This window comes from Danio rerio, chromosome 12 (genome assembly GCF_052040795.2).
Source record: "Danio rerio strain M-AB ecotype USA chromosome 12, GRCz13ab, whole genome shotgun sequence".
Lineage (NCBI taxonomy): Eukaryota > Metazoa > Chordata > Actinopteri > Cypriniformes > Danionidae > Danio > Danio rerio.
Window position 1 is genome coordinate 3022041 of NC_141032.1, and position 25291 is coordinate 3047331.

Sequence of the window (25291 nt, forward strand, 5' to 3'; positions counted from 1 at the left end):
TTTTTTTAGCATTCAGTGTACTTCCAGAAATTATCCTCTTTTTTACAAGATCTAAAATAACTCTCAGATGTCTCTAGAGTGTGTGTGTAAGAAGTTTCAGCTCAAAATACCAAACAGATAATGTTTTCTAACTCTTTGAAACTGACCTTTTTAGGCTTTGATACTAATGTTGGCGTTTTGATGGCTGTCACTTTAAATTCAAATGAGATTGTGCTGTTTTTAAAAAAGGGCAGAGCTACAGATGCCTGTGTCAGCGTAGTGGCAGGTTCAGAAACAAGACTAACGTACTTTGCTAATAAGGGAGACACGGTCACTACTGACCCAGCCGAGACTGGAACCGTTGACCTTCTTGCTGTAAGGCGACAGTGCTGACCACTAAGCCACCTTGAACCATGGTTATTATATAAATATTCATTAAATTCTAATAGTTTGGATTTGCCCATTTATTAAAATATATATGTTTTATTGCGAATAAAGACTTGATGAGTTGTATTGGAAACAGGGAAGAGGGCGACGGTCAACTTTTAGACCCATTAACCCTTTCCACAACCTGAAAATGAAACCAAATGCAAACTAAAGAGAGCGCTGGAATCTTTAATGTTAATATTTATCATTTCCGAGGCTGATAAGTTGAGGCATCCTACACATAAACACAAACAAATTCAAAGTGATGGAGTTGCCTTTATAAAAACAGAGCCTGACCGTGTAAATAAGCCTGTCAAAATCTCACTCATTAGTCGTTCTGGTAGTGTTTACAGAACGCTCATTAACTACGCGCTTCCTCCAGATAACCAAGTCCAAACCACAACATTGGTGTCAAAGATAAGAATAGCTATGCTACTATTTTGGTTTCCAGAGCTTAGCGTGGGGCATGGGAGTAAACCTGAGGTTCACTTGAGGAACCCCGATTTCAAAGCATCATCCACAAACCAAAGTCAGATGTAAAACTTGTTGCTCAAAGTCACTTATCGCTGCAGGAACTAAAAGAAGATGTGGCGCGTAGGACATTTGCTCCTTCTGATGTCCATTGTTTTTAGGATTACCGAAGAGAAATCTTTAGGTGACGCTGCCAGCTTGGAAGATTCAATGTTCATTCAAGAGCAGAAGCTGGTTGAAGACGATGACCTGAACAAGGTGGAGAGTTTCTTAGGCTTCATGAAGGAAGATTTTTTGAGGAAGCTGAATTTATCAGGCGTGCCGCAGGAACACAGAAAGGTTCAGCCTCCTCAGTTCATGATCGAACTCTATAATAGATACGCTTCTGACAAGAACTCCATCCCTCGGTCGGATGTCATCCGAAGCTTTGTCGTTCAGGGTGAGTACACATAAAGAGAGCTCACAATCTCCGAGGCGGATCTGTTCAATATTACACACTTTAAAAGAGCTTCTTTGATTGATGGTACCATCAGAGGAAACTTTTCATTAGGTGATATATACTGGAACCAGCAGCGGTGGACGATAACAAGAGTTTTAACTGGATTGCTCACACAAAAATGTTCATTTTACTATCATTTGCTTATTCTTTACGTCAGGGGTCACCAATCTCATTTCTGGAGGTCCGTTGCCCTGCAGGGTTTAGCTCCAACTTGCCTCAACACACCAGCCTGGGTGTTTTAAGTATACCTAGTAAAGCTGCGGTCACACTAGAGTTTGATAATGAAATTCTGTGGTACGACGCTGCGAAAAGGGGCGGGAATAAACAAGATTATCTGTTCAGAGAGGTCATGTTTTGATCCTCAATTGGTGTCACGCAGTCAAGTGATGCGATTTCGCAGGTCAGAGTTCACCAAGCTTGAACTTTGCACCGTAGGAACCTGCGAAACTTGACGCATGACCTTGCGTTTCCGGTCTGACCAACACAATCTCACGGCAATTCGTAACTTTTTCATTTAGTGGCTAATTCGTATGAATTCGTACGATCTAATTCGTACAATTTAGTACGATTTGCTTATCCCCCAATGACGGTTGGGGTTAGGGGTGGGGTTAGGTGCCACGCCTCCTTTTTAAAATCGTATCATTTCGTACGACTGAAATCGTACAAATTCGTACGAATTAGCCACTAAACTGCCAAAACGTTAAATACTTACGTTTTCTCGTGAGATCACGCTGGTCTGACACATTCGCGCGAGTATGAATGGAAGTCTATGGGAGGAAAAGCAGCTTCAGAGCTTGATTAGCTTGTTCAGGTGTGTTTGATTAGGGTTGGAGCTAAAATCTGCAGGACACCGGCCCTCCAGGAACAAGTTTGGTAATCCCTGCTCTGCGTGCTCCAAAACTATATGAGCTTCTGTTGAATACAAAACTGTGAAGAATGTTGGGGAAAAGGCAGCCATTGACATCCATATAAAATACTATGAAAGTCAGTTTTCCCCCCCGCAGAATTCTGCAATATATTTATGAAAATGAAGAAAAATTCATGAAAGTTTACAACCAATTTGGTGTGAGAAAACAGTGAATATCCCTTTTTAGTACATTATCGAATATCTTTCACAAAAGTTGTTTTGTAAACTTATTTTAAAGCATAATTGTGCTTTTTTATATTAAAAATATATATATATATTTTTATTTATACCTAAAGAAATTCTCCTGCCGTAATTTAATGTCATAACAGTGGTGTCTTTTTTCATGAATGAGCTGACTTTTTTTTGTCAACCTGTAAATAATTTAGAAAATTACACAGAATAACGCTTTTTTTTTTTTTTTAAATGAACTGCTCTGATTTTAGTCTCCTTCAGCAATTTTCTGAGAGTCAGTTGTCGATCTTTAGTGCATTTATTCATCTGCCGTCCCTATGTGGGCAGAGTAATACACAAGAGGCTGTATGAGTGCTGTTATTTTGGAATATCAGCCAATCAGATTCGAGAACCAGATAGAAATATTGTAAAAATTACAATAATTATTAAACTCATTTTATTTTTTTGTTTCTTCTTGTAAATTTTAAACTATTACTGGCAATCAAAATGACCAGAAATCCAGTGAATTTAAGGGGACTTTTTTTTTTAAAGTGTAATATTGAACATTGGCGGCATGGTGGCTCAGTGGTTAGCACTGTCGCCTCACAGCAACAAAGCCACTGGTTCGAATTACGGCTGGGTCAGTTTGGCATTACTGTGTGGAGTTTGAATGTTCTCCCCGTGTTGTTGTGGGTTTCCTCCGGGTGCTCCGGTTTCCCCCACAGTCCAAACACATGCGCTATAGGGGAATTGGATAAACTAAATTGGCTGTATGGTGTGAGTGCATGTGTGCTTCCCAGTACTGGGTTGCGGCTGTGTAAAACATATGGCGGAACAGTTGGCGGTTGAGTAATATTTTTATGGCCTCTCTTATCCTTTTCACAAGATCTTTTACACATTAAATTAATGGTAAAATTCACTGAGCTCCCTTTTGTCTTCTCTACAGATGTTATTTATTCCATCAGACAAGGCAACAAAACCCAACACCGGCTGCTATTCAACGTTTCCATCCCAAATCACGAAGAGATTACCTCAGTCCAGCTACGTCTGTTCACTCTCTGGCACAGACATAAACCCGCCTGCGACGATCTCTTCACATCCATAAACGTCTACGATGTAGAATACGAGCAGAATGCTAAAATATTACACCTTCTGGATGGCAGAGACGTGAGAGAGTCCATAAACACGTGGGAGGCTTTTGATGTGACCGGAGCCGTCAGGATTTGGCATGAATCTGGACGTGGGGCTGGGGAAATTCAGGTTGAAGTCCAACATAGCTGTGACTCCTTCGATATAAGTCTGAGTCTAGAGGACAACAGCTCTGCGGTCGTCATTGTTTTTTCTGATGATCTCGGAAACCGGAAGGAAGAGTCGATGAGGAAGGTTAAAGAGATGCTTGTTCGTGAACAACAGCAAGTGGGAAATCAAGCCCCAGTGAGCAACCGACACCGCAGGAGAAAGAGGAAAGCAAAGAACAATTATTGTCGGAGAACTTCCCTCAAGGTCAATTTCAAAGACATCGGATGGGATAAATGGATCGTTGCGCCGCCGGAATACGACGCTTATGAGTGCAAAGGTGTGTGTTATTTCCCTCTAACTGATGACGTGAGCCCATCCAGACATGCAGTCATCCAGACACTGGTTAACCTCAGCAATCCAAAGAAAGCCAACATGGCATGTTGCGTCCCGACCAAGCTGGACCCAATCGCCGTCATGTACCAGGAAAAGGGCGTCATCACCGTCCGACATCTCTACGAGGAGATGAAAGTTGCAAAGTGTGGCTGTAGGTAGTGTTTGGATGCATCTGTATACATGTATATAACATATATATTATGTATATCGTTATAAATATATTTTTATTCCTATTGAAATACCTCTTAAAGGGATAGTTCACCCCAAAAATTAAAAGTCTGTTTAATTTGTTCCAAACCTGGGGTGCGTTTCCCAAACATCGATGTAACTCGCGGCTGAACTATCATAGTACGATGCATCATTTGGGAAAAGAACCAGCCTAGGCTGGTTGGCTGGTTTTAGCTGGTCGACCAGGCTGGTTTTAGAGGGGTTTTGGCCACTTCCAGGCTGGTTTCCAGCCATTTCCAGCCTGGTCTTAGCTGGTCAGGCTGGGAGATGACCAGCTAAAACCAGCTTGACCAGCCAAGCCAAATTGGGAGTCCAGCCAAAACCAGCTATATCCAGCTTAAACCAGGCTGGTCAAGCTGGTTTTAGCTGGATTTGGCCGGTCATTTTCCAGCCTGACCAGCTAAGACCAGGCTGGAAATAGCTGGAAACCAGCCTGGAAATGGCCAAAACCCCTCTAAAACCAGCCTGGTCGACCAGCTAAAACCAGCCAACCAGCCTAGGCTGGTTTAAGCTGGATTTTTCAGCAGGGATGCATAATTTGGGAAAAGAACGATGTTTGTTTTCCAAAACTCGTAGTTTCTCTTTTGCAGATCTATCGTTTGAACATAACATTATTTATCAACATGTGGCTCTTTTTGGATTCTTGAACTCTATAGAAATGAAAAATGTAAAACAGGAAATACGTTGAGACCATTGTTTTTGTTTACATTTCTCAAAATGTTCTATATTCCTACCCTAAACTGTTTAAATAACTATAAGCAGATATTTTTAATTTAATGAAGCAATTTTCAAGGTTATTGGTTTATTAATAGCTTGAGAATTGTAGCTTAAAGTGTAACCAACATTATTTTAATGAAACAACGATTGTAGAGGTTAATGTCAACATCCTTAATGTGATCAAAATGCTATTTTCACTTCAACACGTTGACTACATGAGAATATACTGCAGGGGCATTTCAAGGATTCAGCATCTGGGACACAGATCAAAACATCAGGCCTGATATTTCTCCTTAGAGATTTTTTTGTTTAACATTTTGATACAGAAACATATTACACATGTATGCAAAAACAGATGTGGATGCTGGTCAAAAACCTCAAGGGGGCGATAGAGTAACAAATTAGAAGCCCTCCTGAAACGGTTTTTCAGATGTTTTCCAAGCGCTGTCTAAGAGAGCAAGGAAATTATTAATGCTAGCATATTGCAAAATAACTAGTAAAATAGTATGTACTGTCATCATGGTAAAGACAAAAGAAATTAATTAATGGAAATTAGTTATTAAAATTAATGTTTAAAAATGTATTGTCAAAATCTTCTCTCTGTTAAACAGCACAGAAAAAAAATTATAATATATATATATATATATATATATATATATATATATAACAAAAAACACACATACTGTATGTATATATATATATATATATATATATATATATATATATATATATATATATATATATATATATATATATATATATATATATATATAACTGTATTTGAGATTCATTGTGTTTAGCAAAAAGTCTATTTACGCATCTATAAGACAATTTCTTTTTTTAACTGTGTTTATATTAAAGTTTTTATAAACATAGTATACAAATAACACTGAATTATAATGTTTAAAATCACAAAAAAGAAACAAATAGATATAAAATGATAATTTATATAAATTATAATAATATACAAATAATAGTGATGGCTTTAAAACGAAACAAAAATTAATTAATTAATTAATTAATTAATTAAAAGAGGGGGGGGGGAGATAAATAAATAAATAAATAAATAAATAAATAAATAAATAAATAAATAAATAAATAAATAAATAAATAAATAAATAAATAAATAAATAAATAAATTACAATATAAAGGTGATAACTGTGACAAAGACAAAGCCCCTGAAACCCTTTCAAAGATCAAGCATGTGTGTTTCGATTAATGCTCAGGTCTGTTGGAAAAAGTCTGATTTCAACTGCAAATCTGCAGTCATTTTCTCAAATATGATTCAACCTCTGTGTCTATTCTGTCAAAGTAGGTTGGCAGGTCTTCATCCAGTTCACTGTAATTCTTTTCCTACCTGTTATTAAGAATATATTTAGTGTAAATAGGTGAGACTTACTGCATTGATCAAATATGTTATTGATGATGTGAATTGACAAAATACTGGGTGCATTGGTATGTCATATCCTAAAACTTTTCTAATCTCCCTGTTAACCTCCTGCCAGTACACTTGTATATTAGGACATTCCCAAAATATGTGAACACAGTCCCCCACTTCTCCACAATCTCTCCAGCATTGTGATAATTGTAAAGAACTATTGAATTTGGCGACCACTAATGGAACTCTGAAAAACCTCATCTTCCAGTTGAACTCCCTCCATATTCCCTGCTTATACCCTTATAACAATTTGTGCATATTTGTTCCCACATTTCATCCTCTATTATAGTGTTTAACACTAATTCCTTAATTCTTTTGCTATAATGAGAGTCGTCAGATTTATCCTGCATCAGTTTTCTATATAAATGGGCTACAGGATTTTTAGTAGGCAGACCGTGTTCAATAATATCCTAATAAGTATTCCTAACAACCAAAGCTACTACTGAACCTAAATGAAGTCGCTTAATTAAATGTGTAAACAAATAACACTAATGAGGCATAAGAATTTAGCCAGTGGCGATCCCACTCCTAGATGGGTCTATTCTGGGTATTTCCAGGACAAATAAACAAATATTTTCAGGGAAATGCACATATTTTGGGAGGCGTGTGTGTGTGTCTGTGTTTAGGCAATACTCTCACTATAAAGTTCAAGACAAAAACTTCCAGGGCTTGAACTCTAAACCATGACCCCATGACTTTTAAGATATTTGACATTGCACACTTACTTCCAGTACTACTTTTCATCTGATTTTCTATTTATATATATATATTTCATTACCTTTTTGTTCTGTATATATCTGTATATAATCACTTGTTTTTGCCTATGGTTCTATCATGTAGCGTGCATTTACATACAACACCTGTGTTAACTGTAAATTGATTTATGTTTTATCAATAAAAAAGTAATTTTATTGCAAGGAAGTTGAATATTTTGTTTCCATTTGGTAATTCTCAGTTTCTTTAGATTTACTAGGTGGCTTAGGAGATACGGTGGCTCAGTGGTTAGCACTCTCCCCTCACAGCAAGAAGGTCGCTGGTTCACGGCAGTCACGGCTGGGGTAGTTGGCATATCTGTGTGGAGTTTGCATATGACCAATTTAGCTGACTCAATTCCAATAGTATCTGGATGCAGCCTTTATGATGCACGATGAGTCACTGTGAGGGGTAGGGTTAGATGAACCCATTAAAAAGCATTGGATGCAGCCCAGATTGCATCTGCACCAAGTCTGCAGCCATACCCCTCTCTTCAATTCACACAAAGCACATGTGTTTGGTGCACCCAGAGGAAACCCGCACCAACATGGGGAGAACATGCAAACTGGCACAGCTTGGACTCGAACCAGTGACCTTCTTGCTGTGAGGTGACAGTGCTAACCATTGAGCCGCCGTGCCACCCTAACACAGTTATTTTCTGTGGGAAAAAACACTCATGACAACATTTATTATTTTTAAATAGTTTTAGAATGTAAATAAGCAAAAATATATACTGTGGTTTAATAATTCAGATTCTTTTAATCACAAAAAATTAATGCAGTGGAAAAAAAAACACTTATGACAAGATTCCTTTTTTTATAAATTCGAAAGAAATGTTAACAACTTTATATGATAAAATGATCAGAAAATCAATATCTGGTGGAATAATTTTTTTTTTTTATCACAACCAATCAACAGTTATTTTCTGTGTGAAAAACACCACTAATGACAACATTTTTAGTAGAAATTTTGAAGAAATTTAACATTAGATAATAAAAATGATCAAAACATCAATATTTGGCGGAGTAATTAAGATTTTTGGTCCCACATTATATTAAGTGGCCTTAACTAGCATGTACTTACATAGGAATTAATAGTTCGTTACAATGTAAATACATGTATTTACTGTGTACTTATGCTTGATTAAAAACATTTATGTAATTACATCTGTAATTGACTTTTGTAATTACATTTGTAAATACACTGTTGACCATCCCTTACACCCTTAAACCTACCCATACCACCAAACCTGTCCATAACCCAACCCCTATCCCAACTCAAAAGCACCACAAGTGTTCTCAAATACATTATGAACAAGGTAAGTACATTGTATTTATTTTTCTAATGTAAGTACATAGTAGTTAAGGACACTTAATATAAAGGGGGATCAATATTTTTAAATGACAACAAATTAACGTGGAAAAACACTTCTAGTTACAATATTTTCATTTAAAAATTGGAAGTAATCACAACTTTATATAGTAAAAATAAATATTAACTGTCAAACACATACTTAATAAACACCAAAATAAAACAGATTAAAGCTGCAAGCAGGAATTTTATGGAACATGCAAATTTTCAGGCGGGTCAGACATTGTGCGGCTGAGTAATAAGCTAAACTACCTTCTGTCAGCAGGTGGCGCTATGACTGTGACTCAATAATGGCATGTAGATGTCTTCAGAGGAGGAATCTTATCAATCATTGGAAGTTTCAGCCAGATCGGACATTGTGTGATTGAGTTATAAGTAAGTGATATGAGTATAAGTGTGATAAGAGTTAGAAGCACTGAGGTTTGTCAGGCCGCCACGCCACGAAAACTCTTGATCTTCACAATATATATATATATATATATATATATATCTCTCATCGCTAGAGCTTTCAGAGGACACCACCCAAATTTGGTGTTGATACGATAAAATTTGTGGGAGGGGTTTGTTACACTGTAAAACATGTCATTTCCTGTTGCCAGTAGCTGGCGCTATAACTGTATGTGGATATTGGCATGTAAACGTGTTCAGGTCAAGACTCTTATCAAAAGTGTACATTTTCAGGCAGATCGGATGATGCATGCCTGAGTTATAACAACTTCCTGTTTCGTGGCGAATTGTCAAAGTTTGCGAGGTCACCACGGACAAGCCCTTCGGCAAAAACTCTAGATCTTTGCAAATAACATCGCCAAGGCCTTTAGATGACAAAACCCAATTTTGGTGTTGATCGGATAGAATCCCTAGTAGGAGTTTGTTAAAATACAATGTCGGAAATGGCAAAAACCTCATATCCGACTTCCTGTTGGGATTGAGATTTCGCACCAGGAGACATTTTCGTAGGTTTTGGTATGTTTGACGTCTGTGCCAATTTTCGTATGCGTGCATGCATCATAGCTCGGGAACCAGTCCGTCAAAAGAGCATAGATGGCACTGTCGAGTCATTTTGCAATGCCCCCTTCTGAAACTCATAACAAACGTAAATTTTCGCCACTTCTGGGGCGTGTGCAAAGTTGCGTGAGTTTTCGGGCATAATTAGCACCTCAAAATGGCGATTAATTCCGGAAAAGAAGGGGAAGAAGAAGAAACGGAGCAATCCCTAAAAATTCCTCAGGTTGTCTCCAATTTTCTTTATTTAAGTTCCTTTGAGTTTTGAGCGGCGAAGCAGTGGCGCAGTGGGTAGCACGTTCGCCTCACAGCAAGAAGGTTGCTTGGTCGCAGGTTTAAACCTTGGCTTAGTTGGCGTTTCTGTGTGGAGTTTGCATGTTCTCCCTGCGTTCGCGTGGGTTTCCTCCGGGTGCTCCGGTTTCCCCCACAGTCATGCGGTGCAGGTGAATTGGGTAGGCTAAATTGACCGTCGTGTATGAGTGTGTGTGTGATGTGTGTATGGATGTTTCGCGGCTGGAAGGGCATCCGCTGCGTAAAAACTTGCTGGATAAGTTGGTGGTTCATTCCGCTGTTGCAACCCAGAGTTGAGCGCTCTCAACTGAGATTTCCCATTGGCTAAAGCAGTTCAAAGCCTTCGAAATTTGCATTTGTAACACCTACAGTTTGTGTAACATTCATACGATCTTAATTTGCATGATTCTAAAACAATAAACAAAGCCTAATCTTAAAATTACTTCATGAAAATCATAGCATTTGCATGATTCTAATACATGCTTACACCATTTATTTTCACACGTATTGATGCTTACCTGCTTTCACCAAAAATGATTCCTCTCATCAGACGGATTTCACAAAACTCCAGTCATCGCCTCTGATTGGCCGCAGGGAATCAGCAGATAGCGTTGCATAAGATCCTGAGCATTAAGAGATAAAGCAAGATTAACAGTGCACTACCAATTAGCGTTGAGTGAGTGTGGAGTTACATAATTTCATCCTGTTAAAGCGGCAAGGGCCTCTAAATTCACACTAATGCCCTGATATTCAGGCAAATGCTGGAAAAGAATGTGAAAGCAGATTTTATAAAACAACAGCAGCTATTTGCTCTGTGAATAATGCACATTTTGTAGGGAAATCAGGAATTAACTGAAGATTATATGATCAAATCCATGTAGTGCGAAGGTATTTAAGGAATGTGTTTCATGTAATGAGGTTAAGAAACTCCTATAGGCTCCATTTCTATCTCCATGTTCATTAAATAGTCTTGTTTACCGGTGTTATTGTGTCACTAGCTTGACCCAGACCTTACCTTTGGAAGCTTGACCTTATTTTCCTTATGCTGTGACAACAGACCTGGAAGGGCTATAATCCAAGAGAAAGTAAAACAGATTCATGTAGAAAAGATATACTAATTTAAGACTACTTTCAATTGCAAAAATAGATATTTGGTTACCAAACTGATCGCACTATTAATTTACTCCCATAATTGGAAAAATAAATAAATATTAATTAAATAAAAAGAGAGTAAACGCATGGAGAAATCTCTTCAAAATGAATTATTTAACCTCAATGGTTGACTTTGTCCACATTTGACCCAATGTTGGGTTACGACAACCCATAGCATTTTTTTAGAGTGTATTAAAACACACCAAACAAACCATAACCATTTAATTCTGCCCGTCAAATTGTTGTGAATTCACAAATTTATTTGTTCTGCTAAAAACAAAGGAAGATATTTGATTACCAAACAGATTTCACCACCCATTTACTCCCATATATGGAAAAATCTGTATTAAATAAACAAAAAGAGAGTAAATGCATGGAGAAATTTCTTTAAAATTGATTATTTAACACCAATGGTTGGGTTTGTCCACATTTTACCCAATGTTGGGTTAGAACAACCTTCAAAGTGTATTAAAACACCAAATAAACTATAAAAATAAAAATTCTGCCCTCGGGTTGTTCCAAATCCATATACATTTATTTGTTCTGCTGAAAACAAGGGAATATATTTTGTCACTAAACAGATGTCACCACCCCTTTACTCCCATAGTTGGAAAAATAAATGCTAAATAATAATACATAAAAATAAATAAATGAATTTTAAAAAAGTAAACACATGGAGAAATCTCTTTAAAATTAATTATTTTACCCCAATGTTTGGGTTTGTCCACATTTGATCTAATGTTTGGTTACGACAACCCATAGCATTTTTTAGAGTTTATTAAAACACACCAGGGCGAGGCAGTGCCTCACAGCAAAATGGTCGCTGGCTCGAGCCTCAGCTCAGTCGGCGTTTCTTTGTGGAGTTTGCATGTTCTCCCTGCATTCGCGTGGGTTTCCTCCGGATGCTCCAGTTTCCCCCACAGTCCAAAGACATGCGGTACAGGTGAATTGGAAAGGCTAAATTGTCCGTAGTATGTGAATGTGTGCGTGAATGTTTCCCAGAGATGGGTTGCGGCTGGAAGGGCATCCGCTGCGTAAAAACTTGCTGGATGAGTTGGCAGTTCACTCCACTGTGACGACTCCGAATTTAAAGGGACTAAGCCGACAAGAAAATGAATGAATAAATGAATGAATCACACCAAATAAACTATAAAACATTTTTAATTCTGCCCCTCAGGGTGTTGTGAATCCATATGCATTTCTTTGTTCTGCTGAAAACAAAGGAAGATATCTAATTACCAAACAGATCTCACCACCCATTTACTCCCATAGTTGGAAAAAAAAAATACTAAATAATAATTTAATACATAAAAAGAGAGTAAACGCATGGAGAAATCTCTTTAAAATGAATTATTTTAGCCCAGTGTTTGGGTTTGTCCACATTTGACCCAATGTTGGGTTGCGACAACCCATAGCATTTTTCAAAGTGTATTACAGACCAAAAAAAAAAAAAAACTGTAAAAGATTCAATTCTGCCCTCAGGTTGTTGCAAATCCTTACGCATTTATTTGTTCTGCTGAAAACAAAGGAAGATATTTGATTAACAAACAGATCTCACCACCCATTTACTCCCATAGTTGGAAAAATCTGTGTTAAATAAACAAAGAGAGTAAATACATGGAAAAATCTCTTTAAAATTAATTATTTAACACCAATGGTTGGGTTTGTCCACATTTGACCCAATGTTGGGTTAGAACAACCCATAGCATTTTTTAAAGTGTATTAAAATCAAACTAAATAAACAATAAAAAATGTATTCTGCCCTTTGATTGGAAGTGAATTCATATACATTTTTTTTGTTCTGCTGAAAACAAAGGAAGATTTTCAGTCACCAAACAGATCTCACCACCCATTTACTCCCATAGTTGGAAAAATCTGTATTAAATAAACAAAAAGAGAGTAAATGCAGGGAGAAATCTCTTCAAAATTAATTATTTAATCCCAATGGTTGGGTTTGTCCACATTTACCCAATGTTGGGTTAGGACAATCCATAGCATTTTTTAAAGTGCATTAAAACAGACTAAACATTTCTTTTTTTTTCTGCTGAAAACAAGGGAAGATATTTGGTTACCAAACAGATTTCACCACCCAATTCTCCCATAGTTGGAAAAATCTATATTAAATAAATAAAAAGAGAGTAAATACATTAAATCTCTGGTTTCACATTCTTTCCTTTCTGTTTAAGAGAACAAAAAAATGTATATGGATTTCTAATTATATGTGTTTACACCTTAAAGGATTACAATTTCCGATAAATATACAGCATAGCATATTGTTTTCAATCAATTTTACTCAAAACAAGTGTGTATCTTCTAAATAATATTGCAACTGCATCTGTCCATATAATAAAAGATCAATGTTATCCTTCACTCAAGTCAAAACGTCTCAAATCACCCCTAAGGCATCTTTCAAGTTCACTTTGTGTTTCACAGATGCAAGTGAATTACATTTAGGGTGAACTGTCCCTTTAAGTCATCTGGTGTGTTTTAAATCCTCTCCGACGTTTTTAGTTATTGATTTTATCTCTGATTGTGTGCTCAAGATAATGCGATTAAAGGTTTATTTAGAGCAAAATCCTCTTATGTGGTTGTCAAAATCCCGCTCCCATCTATCAAAGCACTCTACACCAAAACGAATGGAGAAAACAGCTTGCACAAAAAAAATGGCAGGAGTCTTAGTGTTTATTCTAGTCACCTATCGGGTTCTGCTCGTCAATGCTTCATTTCAGTCCGCACTTGTTTTGGATATGGCTAAAATTCTGCTCGACAACTACTGCTTCCCGGAGAATCTCATCGGGATGCAGGAGGCAATCCAACAAGCTATAAACAGCGGAGAGATCCTTCACATCTCCGATCGGAAAACACTGGCATCTGTACTGACTGCTGGCGTTCAAGGTGCACTCAATGACCCCAGACTGACGGTGTCTTACGAGCCTAATTATACTCTGATCACGCCACCTGCATTGCACTCGCTGCCTACCGAACAGCTGATACGGCTAATCAGGAGTACTGTTAAACTGGAGGTGATGGATAATAATATCGGTTACCTGAGGATTGACCGGATTATAGGTCAGGAGACTGTGGTAAAACTGGGACGCCTCCTTCACAATAACATCTGGAAGAAGGTTGCACATACGTCAGCGATGATCTTTGATTTGCGCTTCAGCACTGCAGGAGAGCTTTCCGGTCTGCCATATATCGTGTCCTATTTTTCAGATTCTGATCCACTTTTGCATATCGACACAATTTATGAGAGACCCACCAATATTACGAGGGAGTTATGGACACTGCCGACTCTCCTGGGGGAGAGATTCGGGAAACGCAAGGATTTGATTGTTTTAATCAGCAAGCGCACGATTGGTGCTGCTGAAGGGGTTGCTTATATCTTAAAACATCTAAAGCGAGCTGTGATTATTGGAGAAAGGTCGGCTGGGGGGTCGGTTAGGGTTGATAAGGTAAAGATAGGGGACTCTGGGTTTTATATTACAGTCCCTGTTGCTAGATCTGTGAACCCTGTTACAGGGCAAAGCTGGGAGGTGAGTGGAGTGGCTCCATCAGTCACGGTCAACCCAAAGGAAAGCATTGCTAAAGCTAAATCTCTCATTTCTGTCAGGAAGACAATCCCAAAAGCTGTTAGAAGAGTGTCTGATATAATTAAACGATATTATTCGTTTAAAGATAAAATCCCGGCTTTGCTAAATCAACTAGGCAAAGCTGACTATTTCACAGTGGTCTCTGAGGAGGATTTGGCGGGAAAACTTAATCATGAGATGCAGTCAGTATTTGAAGACCCTCGGTTGCTTCTTAAAGCAACGCAAGTATTGACAGACGATGCATCTTCTGAGGATCGATCATCTTCGGATGATCTCACTGATCCATTATTCAAGTTAGAAATGATTTCCGGAAACAATGGATATCTGTACTTTGACAGGTTCCCTACACCTGAGGTTTTGTTAAGACTGGAGGATCATATTAAAAAGAAGATCTGGCAACCAGTCCAAGAGACAGAGAATCTTGTTATTGATCTGCGATTTAACACTGGTGGATCCACCGAGGCATTGCCGATATTGCTTTCCTACATGTTCGACACATCATCGAGTACCTACCTCTTTTCAATTTACGACAGTATCAAAAACACGACCTTCGATTTTCACACCCTCAATAACATCAGTGGACCATCCTATGGCTCCACAAAGGGTGTTTATGTTTTAACAAGCTATTACACAGCAGAAGCAGGAGAGGAGTTTGCTTACCTAATGCAGTCCTTGCACAGAGGAACCGTTATTGGGGAAATCACCTCAGGAATGCTCCTACACTCCAAGACTTTTCAGATTGAACAAACAAGCCTTGCCATCACAGTCCCAATCATAAATTTCATTGATGTAAATGGGGAGTGCTGGCTTGGAGGCGGCGTCGTTCCTGATGCCATCGTGCTTGCTGAAGAAGCGCTCGAGCGAGCTCATGAAATCATTGCCTTTCACAAGAATATTCAGGAATTGGTGCAAGAAGCTGGAGATCTCTTGGAAAAACATTACAGTGTGCCTGAGGTTGCAGCTAAAGTGAGTAGACTGTTGCAGTCTAAACTAACCGAGGGACTGTACCGCTCTGTTGTCGACTATGAATCTCTTGCATCTCAGCTCACTTCAGATCTCCAAGAGACCTCGGGTGATCAGAGACTGCATATTTTTTACTGTGAAACTGAGCCGGAAACTCTTCATGATACTCCTAAAATCCCTTCCCCTGAAGAGGCAGGGTTCATCGTTGAGGCCTTGTTCAAAGTAGATGTGATGTCTGGAAATATTGGATATTTGAGATTCGACATGATGGAAGACATAAAGGTTCTGCAAGCAATTAATCCCGAGTTCCTCAAAGTCGTATGGAACAAGCTGGTGAACACAGACATGCTCATAATTGACGTGAGATATAACACCGGCGGATACTCTACAGCTATTCCTCTACTTTGCACCTATTTTTTTGATGCACAACCGCTGACACACATTTACACCCTTTTTGACCGCTCCACAGCAACTGTGACCAAAGTTACGACTCTTCCAGATGTGCTTGGACAGAAGTACAGCTCTCAGAAAGATGTTTATATTTTGACAAGTCACATAACTGGATCAGCCGCTGAGGCATTTACTAGAACAATGAAAGACCTGAAAAGGGCCACTGTAATCGGAGAGCCCACAATTGGAGGTGCTCTCTCGAGTGGAACTTACCAAATCGGGAATAGCATCCTTTATGCTTCGATTCCCAATCAGGCAGTTCTGAATGCAGTTACTGGAAAACCATGGAGCATTTCAGGAGTTGAACCACATATAGTAGCTCAAGCAAGTGATGCACTTATTGTTGCACAGAAAATCATAGCCACTAAACAACAAAAGAAAAACTCAGGAAAATAGAGCAGAGTGGACTCCTTATTTGTGATTTTAACAGCTATAACCAAAATTCCATACGCTATAACCAAAATTTCTGCTGTGGTCACTTAAAAAAACAAAAAAAAAAAAAACGAAAGGTTATTTTATAAACATTTTATTTTCCTCTACATCATAAACCATATCTGTCAACATTTGTCCCTGAAAATCTGGGAGACCGGGGGGTTAGGTTCGGGGGTGAGGTGTCTGAATAAAACTGTTGAGAACCGGGTACTGTGTACTGTGTTGTTAGTAACTGTACCAACCCAGGCTCATTCTGAAAACGTAGTCCCGCGGATGTTTCCGGAAACATGTCCCGTTAGGTACGTATTTTTGCAGTTTTTGTTTTCGTGAATCTGCGAGAGGCCGTTGTGTGTGCTTTTTCGCATCTAAAATGCCTCATGCAAGTGCCCTTCTCGCGTGAACCCACCGGAGGCTGCTGTCAACCGACTAAATGATTGACTGGGCAACCGGCTAATCGACCGACCCACCCTCCTCCTTTCTTAAACCCAACCAATTTTACAGATTGACCCACCCGAAAATTAACCACATTTTCGGATTTTACCACATTCTCACCCTGTTGTTCACTCATTCGTTTTAGTTTTGGATTCTGTTTATGTCTTACCTGATTTCAGAAACCGCTTTTTCCTGCACTCGAACCCAGTTGTCATGTGGTCACCTTTTCACTGCGCCTCAAGTCCTCCGACGTACACGACGAGCTAACTGGACAAACTGGTTGTGGCGGGAAAGCAGGTAAGCAGTCAGCCGGTAAGCGCCTAAATGAACAGCGTCATATCGTCCTGTAGCGTTTTATTTTATTTTTTTAAATGTAGCCATACGTACCTCAGACTATTCGTTTTCAGAATGAGCCTGTGTTGAACTGTACTATGAAGCGTGTTTCGGGTGGCCGCTGCGATCGGATCCTATACCAATTTTGGCAACCCGGGGGTTTCACAGACTGTACCAAAATGCTAAGGACCGGGAGAGTGGGGGTGGATGGTTGGGGGATGGTTGAAATTATGGGAGTTTTCCAGGTGAACTAACAAAATGGGAGGGTGGTGGGAGATGGATATGGGTATGAAATACGCAAGACTCCCGGAAAAATTGAGAGTGTTGGCAGGTATGTCAAACTATACACCATATAAATGTGGTCATGTCACTGGCTCATGGAGATTTCCTGCTGGTTATGAAACTATTTCATAACTGTAACAAGAGGCAATTCAATCATAACTTCATGTTAAACAGTTGTTCCAATATTTATCAATATGTGGCTCTTTATAAATTCTCTGAAGCTATGGAATTAAAAAAATGTAAAACAGGACATTTGTTGGGACCATTGTCTTTGTTTACACCCCTTAAAATGGTCTATAAAAAAATTAAACCATTACAAAAAGCGTTTTTCTAAATGTACAGAATTTATTTTTATGAAGTACAACATTAACATTTAATATGCAACACATTTTTAGCTTGTTATTGTCTGACTAGAGAACGTTAGCTAATGAGATTAAGGTTTTATTGTGAGCAAAAGCTTCTTATGCATGTGTTAACAGAAACCCGACGGTCGAAGCAGACTCAGTTGGCAAACCTCTCTTCAGAGGGAGAGTTCAGCTCCGCTGTAATAGCAGGAACCAGAAACAGACCGAAATGGCTCAAGCTCTAGTCCTACTAGTGTCGTTGCTGTTCTTCAGTAATGTGGCGCACTGTAACTTCTCCCCCACACTTATTGCGGACATGGCAAAAATATTCATGGACAACTACTGCTCGCCAGAAAAACTCACCGGGATGGAAGAAGCGATAGATGCTGCAAGCAGCAACACAGAGATCCTCAGCATTTCAGATCCCACCATGCTTACCAACGTTCTGACTGATGGGGTTAAAAAAACAATCAGCGATTCCAGAGTGAAAGTCACATACGAGCCAGATTTGATTCTTGCGGCACCTCCAGCCATGCCCGACATCCCTCTGGAGCATCTGGCCGCAATGATCAAAGGCACAGTCAAAGTGGAGATCCTGGAAGGCAACATTGGCTACCTGAAGATTCAGCACATCATTGGGGAGGAGATGGCTCAGAAAGTGGGACCTCTTTTGCTGGAGTACATCTGGGATAAAATCCTCCCGACCTCTGCCATGATTCTGGACTTCCGTAGTACGGTTACCGGCGAGCTATCTGGAATCCCATACATTGTGTCCTACTTCACTGATCCTGAGCCTCTGATCCATATCGATTCTGTGTACGATCGCACTGCTGATCTCACTATAGAGCTGTGGTCAATGCCAACCTTGTTGGGAAAGAGATACGGCACCTCCAAACCACTGATCATCCTAACAAGCAAGGACACTCTTGGGATCGCAGAAGATGTTGCGTATTGTCTTAAAAACCTTAAAAGGGCTACCATCGTTGGGGAGAACACTGCTGGGGGAACTGTGAAAATGAGCAAAATGAAGGTGGGCGATACTGACTTCTATGTGACTGTGCCTGTTGCCAAGTCTATCAACCCAATCACTGGTAAAAGCTGGGAAATCAATGGAGTTGCTCCAGATGTCGACGTTGCTGCAGAAGATGCCCTTGACGCTGCAATTGCAATCATTAAACTTCGTGCAGAAATTCCAGCATTGGCTCAGGCAGCCGCCACGCTGATTGCAGACAACTATGCATTTCCGAGCATCGGGGAACATGTCGCGGAGAAGCTGGAAGCTGTTGTGGCCGGTGGAGAATACAACCTGATCTCCACAAAAGAAGACTTGGAAGAAAGACTATCCGAGGATCTCCTAAAACTGTCAGAGGATAAGTGTCTGAAGACCACCAGCAACATCCCTGCACTTCCTCCAATGGTAAGATTTCTTTTCATGCATTTTATAAGAAACTTTAGGTTTTGAGACAAGCTTACGAATGTTCCTTTAACTTCCAGAACCCCACACCCGAGATGTTCATCGCGCTCATCAAAAGTTCCTTCCAAACTGATGTTTTTGAAAACAACATTGGCTACCTTCGCTTTGACATGTTTGGGGATTTCGAGCATGTTGCGACCATTGCTCAGATCATAGTGGAACATGTCTGGAACAAAGTGGTGGACACTGACGCACTGATCATTGATCTGAGGTGATTATTCAATTATTTGTCTCTCTACTCTTCCAACATAACTGCTAGTCCACTACCGGCTATAATTTGATCTGACAACTGGTATTTTATTTTCGTTGATTTCTAGAAATAACATCGGTGGGCATGCCTCCTCCATTGCTGGCTTTTGCTCCTATTTCTTTGATGCTGACAAGCAGATTGTTTTAGACCACATCTATGACAGACCCTCCAATACCACACGAGATCTTCAGACCCTTGAACAGCTCACAGGTACATTATTGCTGTATTTTTTTATCATTTCACTGATTACGTAGGCCAATTTTAAAATAGTTTTGGCTTGTTGGATTACTGTCTACAAAATATTTCCATAATTTAAACATTACACATTTAAAGTGGATCAAAAGTTTTCCTGAAACCAAAATGAAAATTGAACAATGATTTTTTACAAAGGGATTTCAATTACACTTTTAACCCAATGGTTGGTTTTGTTCATATTTGACTCAACGTTGAGTTACAATTACCCAGCATTTTTTAGAGAATACATATTGCGATGCATATTGTTATAGATACATTTCATATCCCAAAATTATGCATTAAATTCTACTTTTTCTAGGCATTCAATACATGCACAATCAATATTTATATAATGATTACTATTATTATACATTTTGTTCATTTATCATTCATTAATTACATAATGACTATACGTTTACCCACTTTTAATGTTGACTAAACCAATGTTGGTTAATTTTTTCAATTAGATTTCGATTATCTTTTAACCCAATAGTTGTTTGTCCATATTTGACCCAATGTTGGGTTACAATAACCCAGCATTTTCTAGAGTGTATATATTGCAATATATTATATATTCACAAAATTACACATTAAATTCCACTTTATCTAGGCAGGGGGATACGGCTATACTGTATATTAGTTTATCCACTTCAAATGTTGACTAAAATAATGTTGGGTTGATTTTTTTTTCCACAAGTAGATTTCAAGTAACTTGAACTCAATGGTTGGGTTTGTCCATATTTGACCCAATTATTTATATATATATATATATATATATATATATATATATATATAATATTGCTATTATTATAAATTGTGTTCATTTATTAATTAAAGAATGACTATATCTATGTTTATCCACTTTAAATGTTGACTATAATAATGTGGTCATAAACCAATGTTTGGTTCATTTTTTCAATTAGATTTCAAATTACTTTTTACCCAATGATTGGGTTTTGTCCATATTTGACCCAACGCTAAGTTACATCATCCTATAGTGTATAGATTGCAATGCATATTGTTGTAGATATATTTCATATCACAAAATGAGCTAAATTCCACTACTTCTAGCCAGGAGATACGGCAATACATGTTTACCCATGTTATGAACCAATGTTGGGTTGATTTTTTCCCCCAAGTAGATTTCAATTAACTTTTTTTTTTAACTCAATGGTTGGGTTTGTCCATATTTGACCCAAATGTTGGGATACAACAACTCAGCATATCTAAGTGTGTATGTATGTATGTATGTATGTATGTATGTATGTATGTATGTATGTATGTATGTATGTATGTATGTATGTGTATATATATATATATATATATATATATATATATATATATATATATATATATATATATATATATATATATATATATATATATATATATATATATATATATTTGAAGTCAAAATTATTAGCCCCCCTTTGACTTTTTTTTTTAATATTTTGCAAATGATGTTTAACAGGGGAATGTAATTTTCACAGTATGTCTGATAGTGTTTTTTCTTCTGGAGTAAGTCTTATTGGTTTTATTTTGGCTAGAATAAAAAAATAAATAAAATTTAATTTTTTTCAAACACTATTTTAAGGTCAAATTATTTTATTAGCCCCTTTATGCGATAATTATTTTTCGATAGTCTACAGAACAAACCATCATTATACAATAACTTGCCTAATTATCCTAACCTGCCTAGTTAACCTAATTAATCTAGTTACACCTTTAAATGTCACTTTAAGCTGTATAGAAGAGTCTTGAAAAATATCTAATCAAATTTATTTACTGTCATCATGGCAAAGAGAAAATAAATCATTTATAAAAATTTGAGTTATTAAAACTATTATGTTTAGAAATGTGTTGAAAAAGTATTTTCTCCATTAAATAGAAACTGGGGAAAAAATAAAAAATAATAAAAAAAATATAAAAAAAATATTGCATTAAATTTAAAAATTTTTTAGGCATACAATGCATACTATATTTATAAAATTATTACCATTATTATAAATTGTGTTCATTTATTAATTATAGAATGACTACATGCGTTTATCCACTTTAAATGTTGACTATAGTAATGTTGTTAGAAACCAATGTTGGGTTCATTTGTTCAATTAGATTTCAATTTACTTCTAACACAATGGTTGGGTTGGTCCATATTTGACTCAACAGTGAGTTACAACAACCCAGCATTTTTAGAATGTAAATATTGTGATGCATTTTGTTATAGATTGATTCATTAAAATATACTCTTTCCACATAGGAGATACAGCAATATATATGTTTATCCACTTCGAATGTTGACTATAAATGTCATAATCCAATTTTGGGTTGATTTTTTTTCCAAGTAGATTTCAATAAACTTTTACTCAATAGGTGAGTTTGTTCATATTTGACCCAGCACTGGATTATGACAACCCAGCCTAATTATATTACAGAATTATACATTAAATTCTACGTCATCTAGGCAGGAGATATGGCTATATATACTGCGAGTTTATCCTCTTCAAATGTTGACTATAATAACATCATAAACCAATGTTGGGTAGATCTTTTCCCCAAGTAGTTTTCGATTACACTTTTAACCCAATAGTTGGTTTTGTATATATTTGACACAACATTGCATATTTTTGTAGCTATATTTCATATTACAAAACTGATGCATTAAATTCCACTTTTCTCTAGGCAGGAGATATGGCAGCAAGAAAAGTGTGGTAATCCTCACCAGTGGTGTGACCGCCGGTGCCGCTGAAGAGTTTGTTTTCATCATGAAGAGGTTGGGACGTGCAATGATAATTGGCGAGACGACCCATGGAGGCTGTCAACCTCCGGAAACCTTCGCTGTGGGCGAAAGCGACATCTTCCTTTCTATTCCAATCAGCCATTCAGACACTGCTCAGGGTCCATCTTGGGAGGGTGCTGGCATTGCTCCTCATATCCCAGTGCCCGCTGGTGCCGCCCTCGACACAGCAAAGGGCATGCTCAACAAGCATTTTTCCGGCCAAAAATAAGTTGTTCATCTGGGCCTGGAACGGAAGCCAAATGATATAGTGAATTTAGATTGATGGCATATCATGAAGAGGCTGTTATAATGTGTGTAGACCAATAAGGTGATGTTTAGAAGACACAGTCAAGCCTTCAGTTCTATTTCTCCATTATTTCTTAAGTGTTCAATCTAAAGTCTGCAATCTCTGAGAAACAGTCAGTAAAGGAGAACGCAAATAATCTCACAGTGATCATTTAGAATAGGCCTGTTCTGAACTTGATTTAGTGTATAAATACCAGTGTTGGGAACTATTCCTTATGCACATTAAAACTCATTTATGCTCATCTGTACAGTACAAGCATATCAACAAGTTTGTTTCAAATGTAACTCGAAGCTTTGCAGTATATATTTTTGGGAAAACTGTAAGACTGTGGAGTTATATTGAAACTAAATTATGAAGCGTAATAAATTCCACATGGTAACTGTTTTAATTGCGCTGGTATTTTTTAAAGATTATAGCTGCGGTTACACTTGACTTTTCTCCCTATAGACATGTTTCGCAGGTTGCTGCGGTGCAAAGTTCAAGCTTGGTGAACTCTGACCTGCGAAATCGCATCACTTGACTGCGTGAGATCAATCGAGGATCAAAACATGACCTCTCTGGACAGAAATTGAAAACATGGAGCAATTGGTCACTTTTTTTAAATGTCTAATAATCTTGTTTAATCCCACCCCTTTTCGCAGAAACAACAGAATTTCGCACACAAAAACTCTAGTGTGAGCGCAGCTTAAGTCGAAATTCTGTACAAACAAGCTAGAACTGGTTTACCAAACATAAACCATTTCCAGACATACTTACAAGTCTGGAAATCCACTTTTGCAGATTATTTTGATCAGATTTAGCTCTACTTAAAATAACCGCTTAGTGTCAACATACAGTATAACAAACTCACTCCCTCACAAAACACATATGCAAAAACGGTGTTATATTTGGTACACTGAAAACCCTAATTAGTTGACTGAACTAAATTGAGTAAACTCACTGCCTCAATTTAATCGAGTAATGGAGTCTCCCAGCATGCATATTTAAATTTAACTACAATTAAACTATAAATGTAGTTCACCAAACTTAGTACCAGTATGCAAGTTTTGAGAAACTATTTCTCAATTAAATTGAGGCAACAAGTTTACTCTATCAGTTTAGTTCAGTCAAATTAGGGTTTTCAGTGTGTGCGTGTATATATATTGGGGGGGTGTTGGCTACCATCAATAATCTACCATTGGCTAATTGGGCCAGTAGAAAAAAAATCCTTAGCGTTAAACCCTGAAGGCTCAGTAATAAATGAAAATATGGGTAAAATCACATGCAGTAAGTCAGTGAGGCCTGAATGTACTACACCTTTTAAAGTACAGTAGGGTGATTTATTGTAAAATAATTCTCTTCAACGTTTCTGTACTACACAAATAATAATGTAAATATGGACAAACTCTGATCTTTAGAGTACTTAGAGTGAAAATTACTGTTGGTTGAATTAGAATGTCCAAAGTTTGTGTACTGTACATATGTTAATGGGAATATTGGGAAAATCTCTCCAGTAGTTAGTCAGTTTAGTCTCTAGCTATGAGCGCACACATTGAGAAGCTTTCATTTAGGTGAAATACTGTAAATATTTTTCCTATATTTCTGTGTTATGTATACATAAATGAAGAAAATGTGAGAAAACAACCTTTAAGTTCTGTAGCTGCTGCTTACGAACAGAGATGTTGCCTTTTTCTGCGTTGCATGTACCATACGTGTTGTCCAAACTATGTCCTGGAGGGATAGAGGTAAAGTTATTCAGATATTCAGACATTCTCCTTAATATAAATTTCAGAAAAGTATTCTTTGAAAATTCTAAATAGGGAAAACATTAACAGACAATGATTATCAAAGTACAGCAGTTCACAGTCAATTAGACAGAGCTAATGTTGTTTTAAGTCATACTTGCATGCTAAATCGGACCAAATATTAAATGCAAGTAATCTTAAATTAAATATAGGATGGTAAACAAAATAGAGACTTTTAAATGAACAAACGAAACGTGCGAATATAAAACCAACTTTACCTCTGTCCTGGAGAGCCGGTGTCCTGCAGATTTTAGCTCCAGCTTGCCTCAACACAACAACGTTTCTAGAAAGCCAAGAAAACGCTTGATTAGCTGACCCAGGTGTGTCTGATTTGGGTCGGATACCGGCCCTCCAGGACAGAGTTTGGGCACCTCAAGTGGTATAGTAGACTTGTTATCTGTAGTAAATCCCCTAACCATTTACTGGAATCTTAATACTAATCTTAATACTCATTTCTGCCTTGCTTTATTGTGTGTTTTGCTTCTGTCGATGTAATTCACAGATGATCCTCAAAACAGTAAGCATGATTGTCCGGTAATTATCAAACCTAAAACCAACTTTACCGAGCTGCTGAGGCAAGTTGGAGTTAAACAGGA

The 25291-nt window shown here is 37.7% G+C and overlaps 4 protein-coding genes and 2 long non-coding RNA genes across 6 annotated transcripts in view; 4 read left to right on the forward strand and 2 right to left on the reverse strand.

Moving 5' to 3' along the window:
- LOC103911892 (uncharacterized) overlaps positions 1–10954 on the reverse strand; it is a 122041-nt gene extending 111087 nt beyond the window's left edge. The window contains exons 1-2 of the long non-coding RNA XR_015503739.1: positions 10902–10954; positions 10405–10509 (exon numbers count right to left, since the gene is read on the reverse strand). This is a non-coding gene — a long non-coding RNA (uncharacterized LOC103911892). The remainder of the gene's footprint in view (positions 1–10404; positions 10510–10901) is intronic.
- Positions 1–25291, forward strand: part of frmpd2 (FERM and PDZ domain containing 2) — a 451768-nt gene that overhangs the window by 120537 nt on the left and 305940 nt on the right. The window lies entirely within an intron of this gene.
- Positions 991–4244, forward strand: gdf2 (growth differentiation factor 2). The gene is given in 2 exon segments (NM_001171586.2): positions 991–1315; positions 3400–4244. Coding segments are annotated over 2 exon segments (1170 nt in total).
- On the forward strand, positions 3488–23295 carry rbp3 (retinol binding protein 3). Its single transcript, NM_131451.3, is given in 5 exon segments — positions 3488–4029; positions 18003–19284; positions 19362–19552; positions 19659–19801; positions 22508–23295. Coding segments are annotated over 4 exon segments (1848 nt in total). The 5' UTR covers positions 3488–4029; positions 18003–18096; the 3' UTR covers positions 22834–23295.
- irbpl (interphotoreceptor retinoid-binding protein like) lies at positions 13660–16440 on the forward strand. Its single transcript, NM_001433108.1, is given in 1 exon segment — positions 13660–16440. A coding segment is annotated over 1 exon segment (2739 nt). The 5' UTR covers positions 13660–13701.
- On the reverse strand, positions 20623–24056 carry LOC147841251 (uncharacterized). The gene is made up of 4 exons (XR_015503752.1): positions 23967–24056; positions 23770–23850; positions 21880–23503; positions 20623–20686 (listed from the first exon to the last, which is right to left on the reverse strand). It is a non-coding gene; the product is annotated as an uncharacterized LOC147841251 (long non-coding RNA).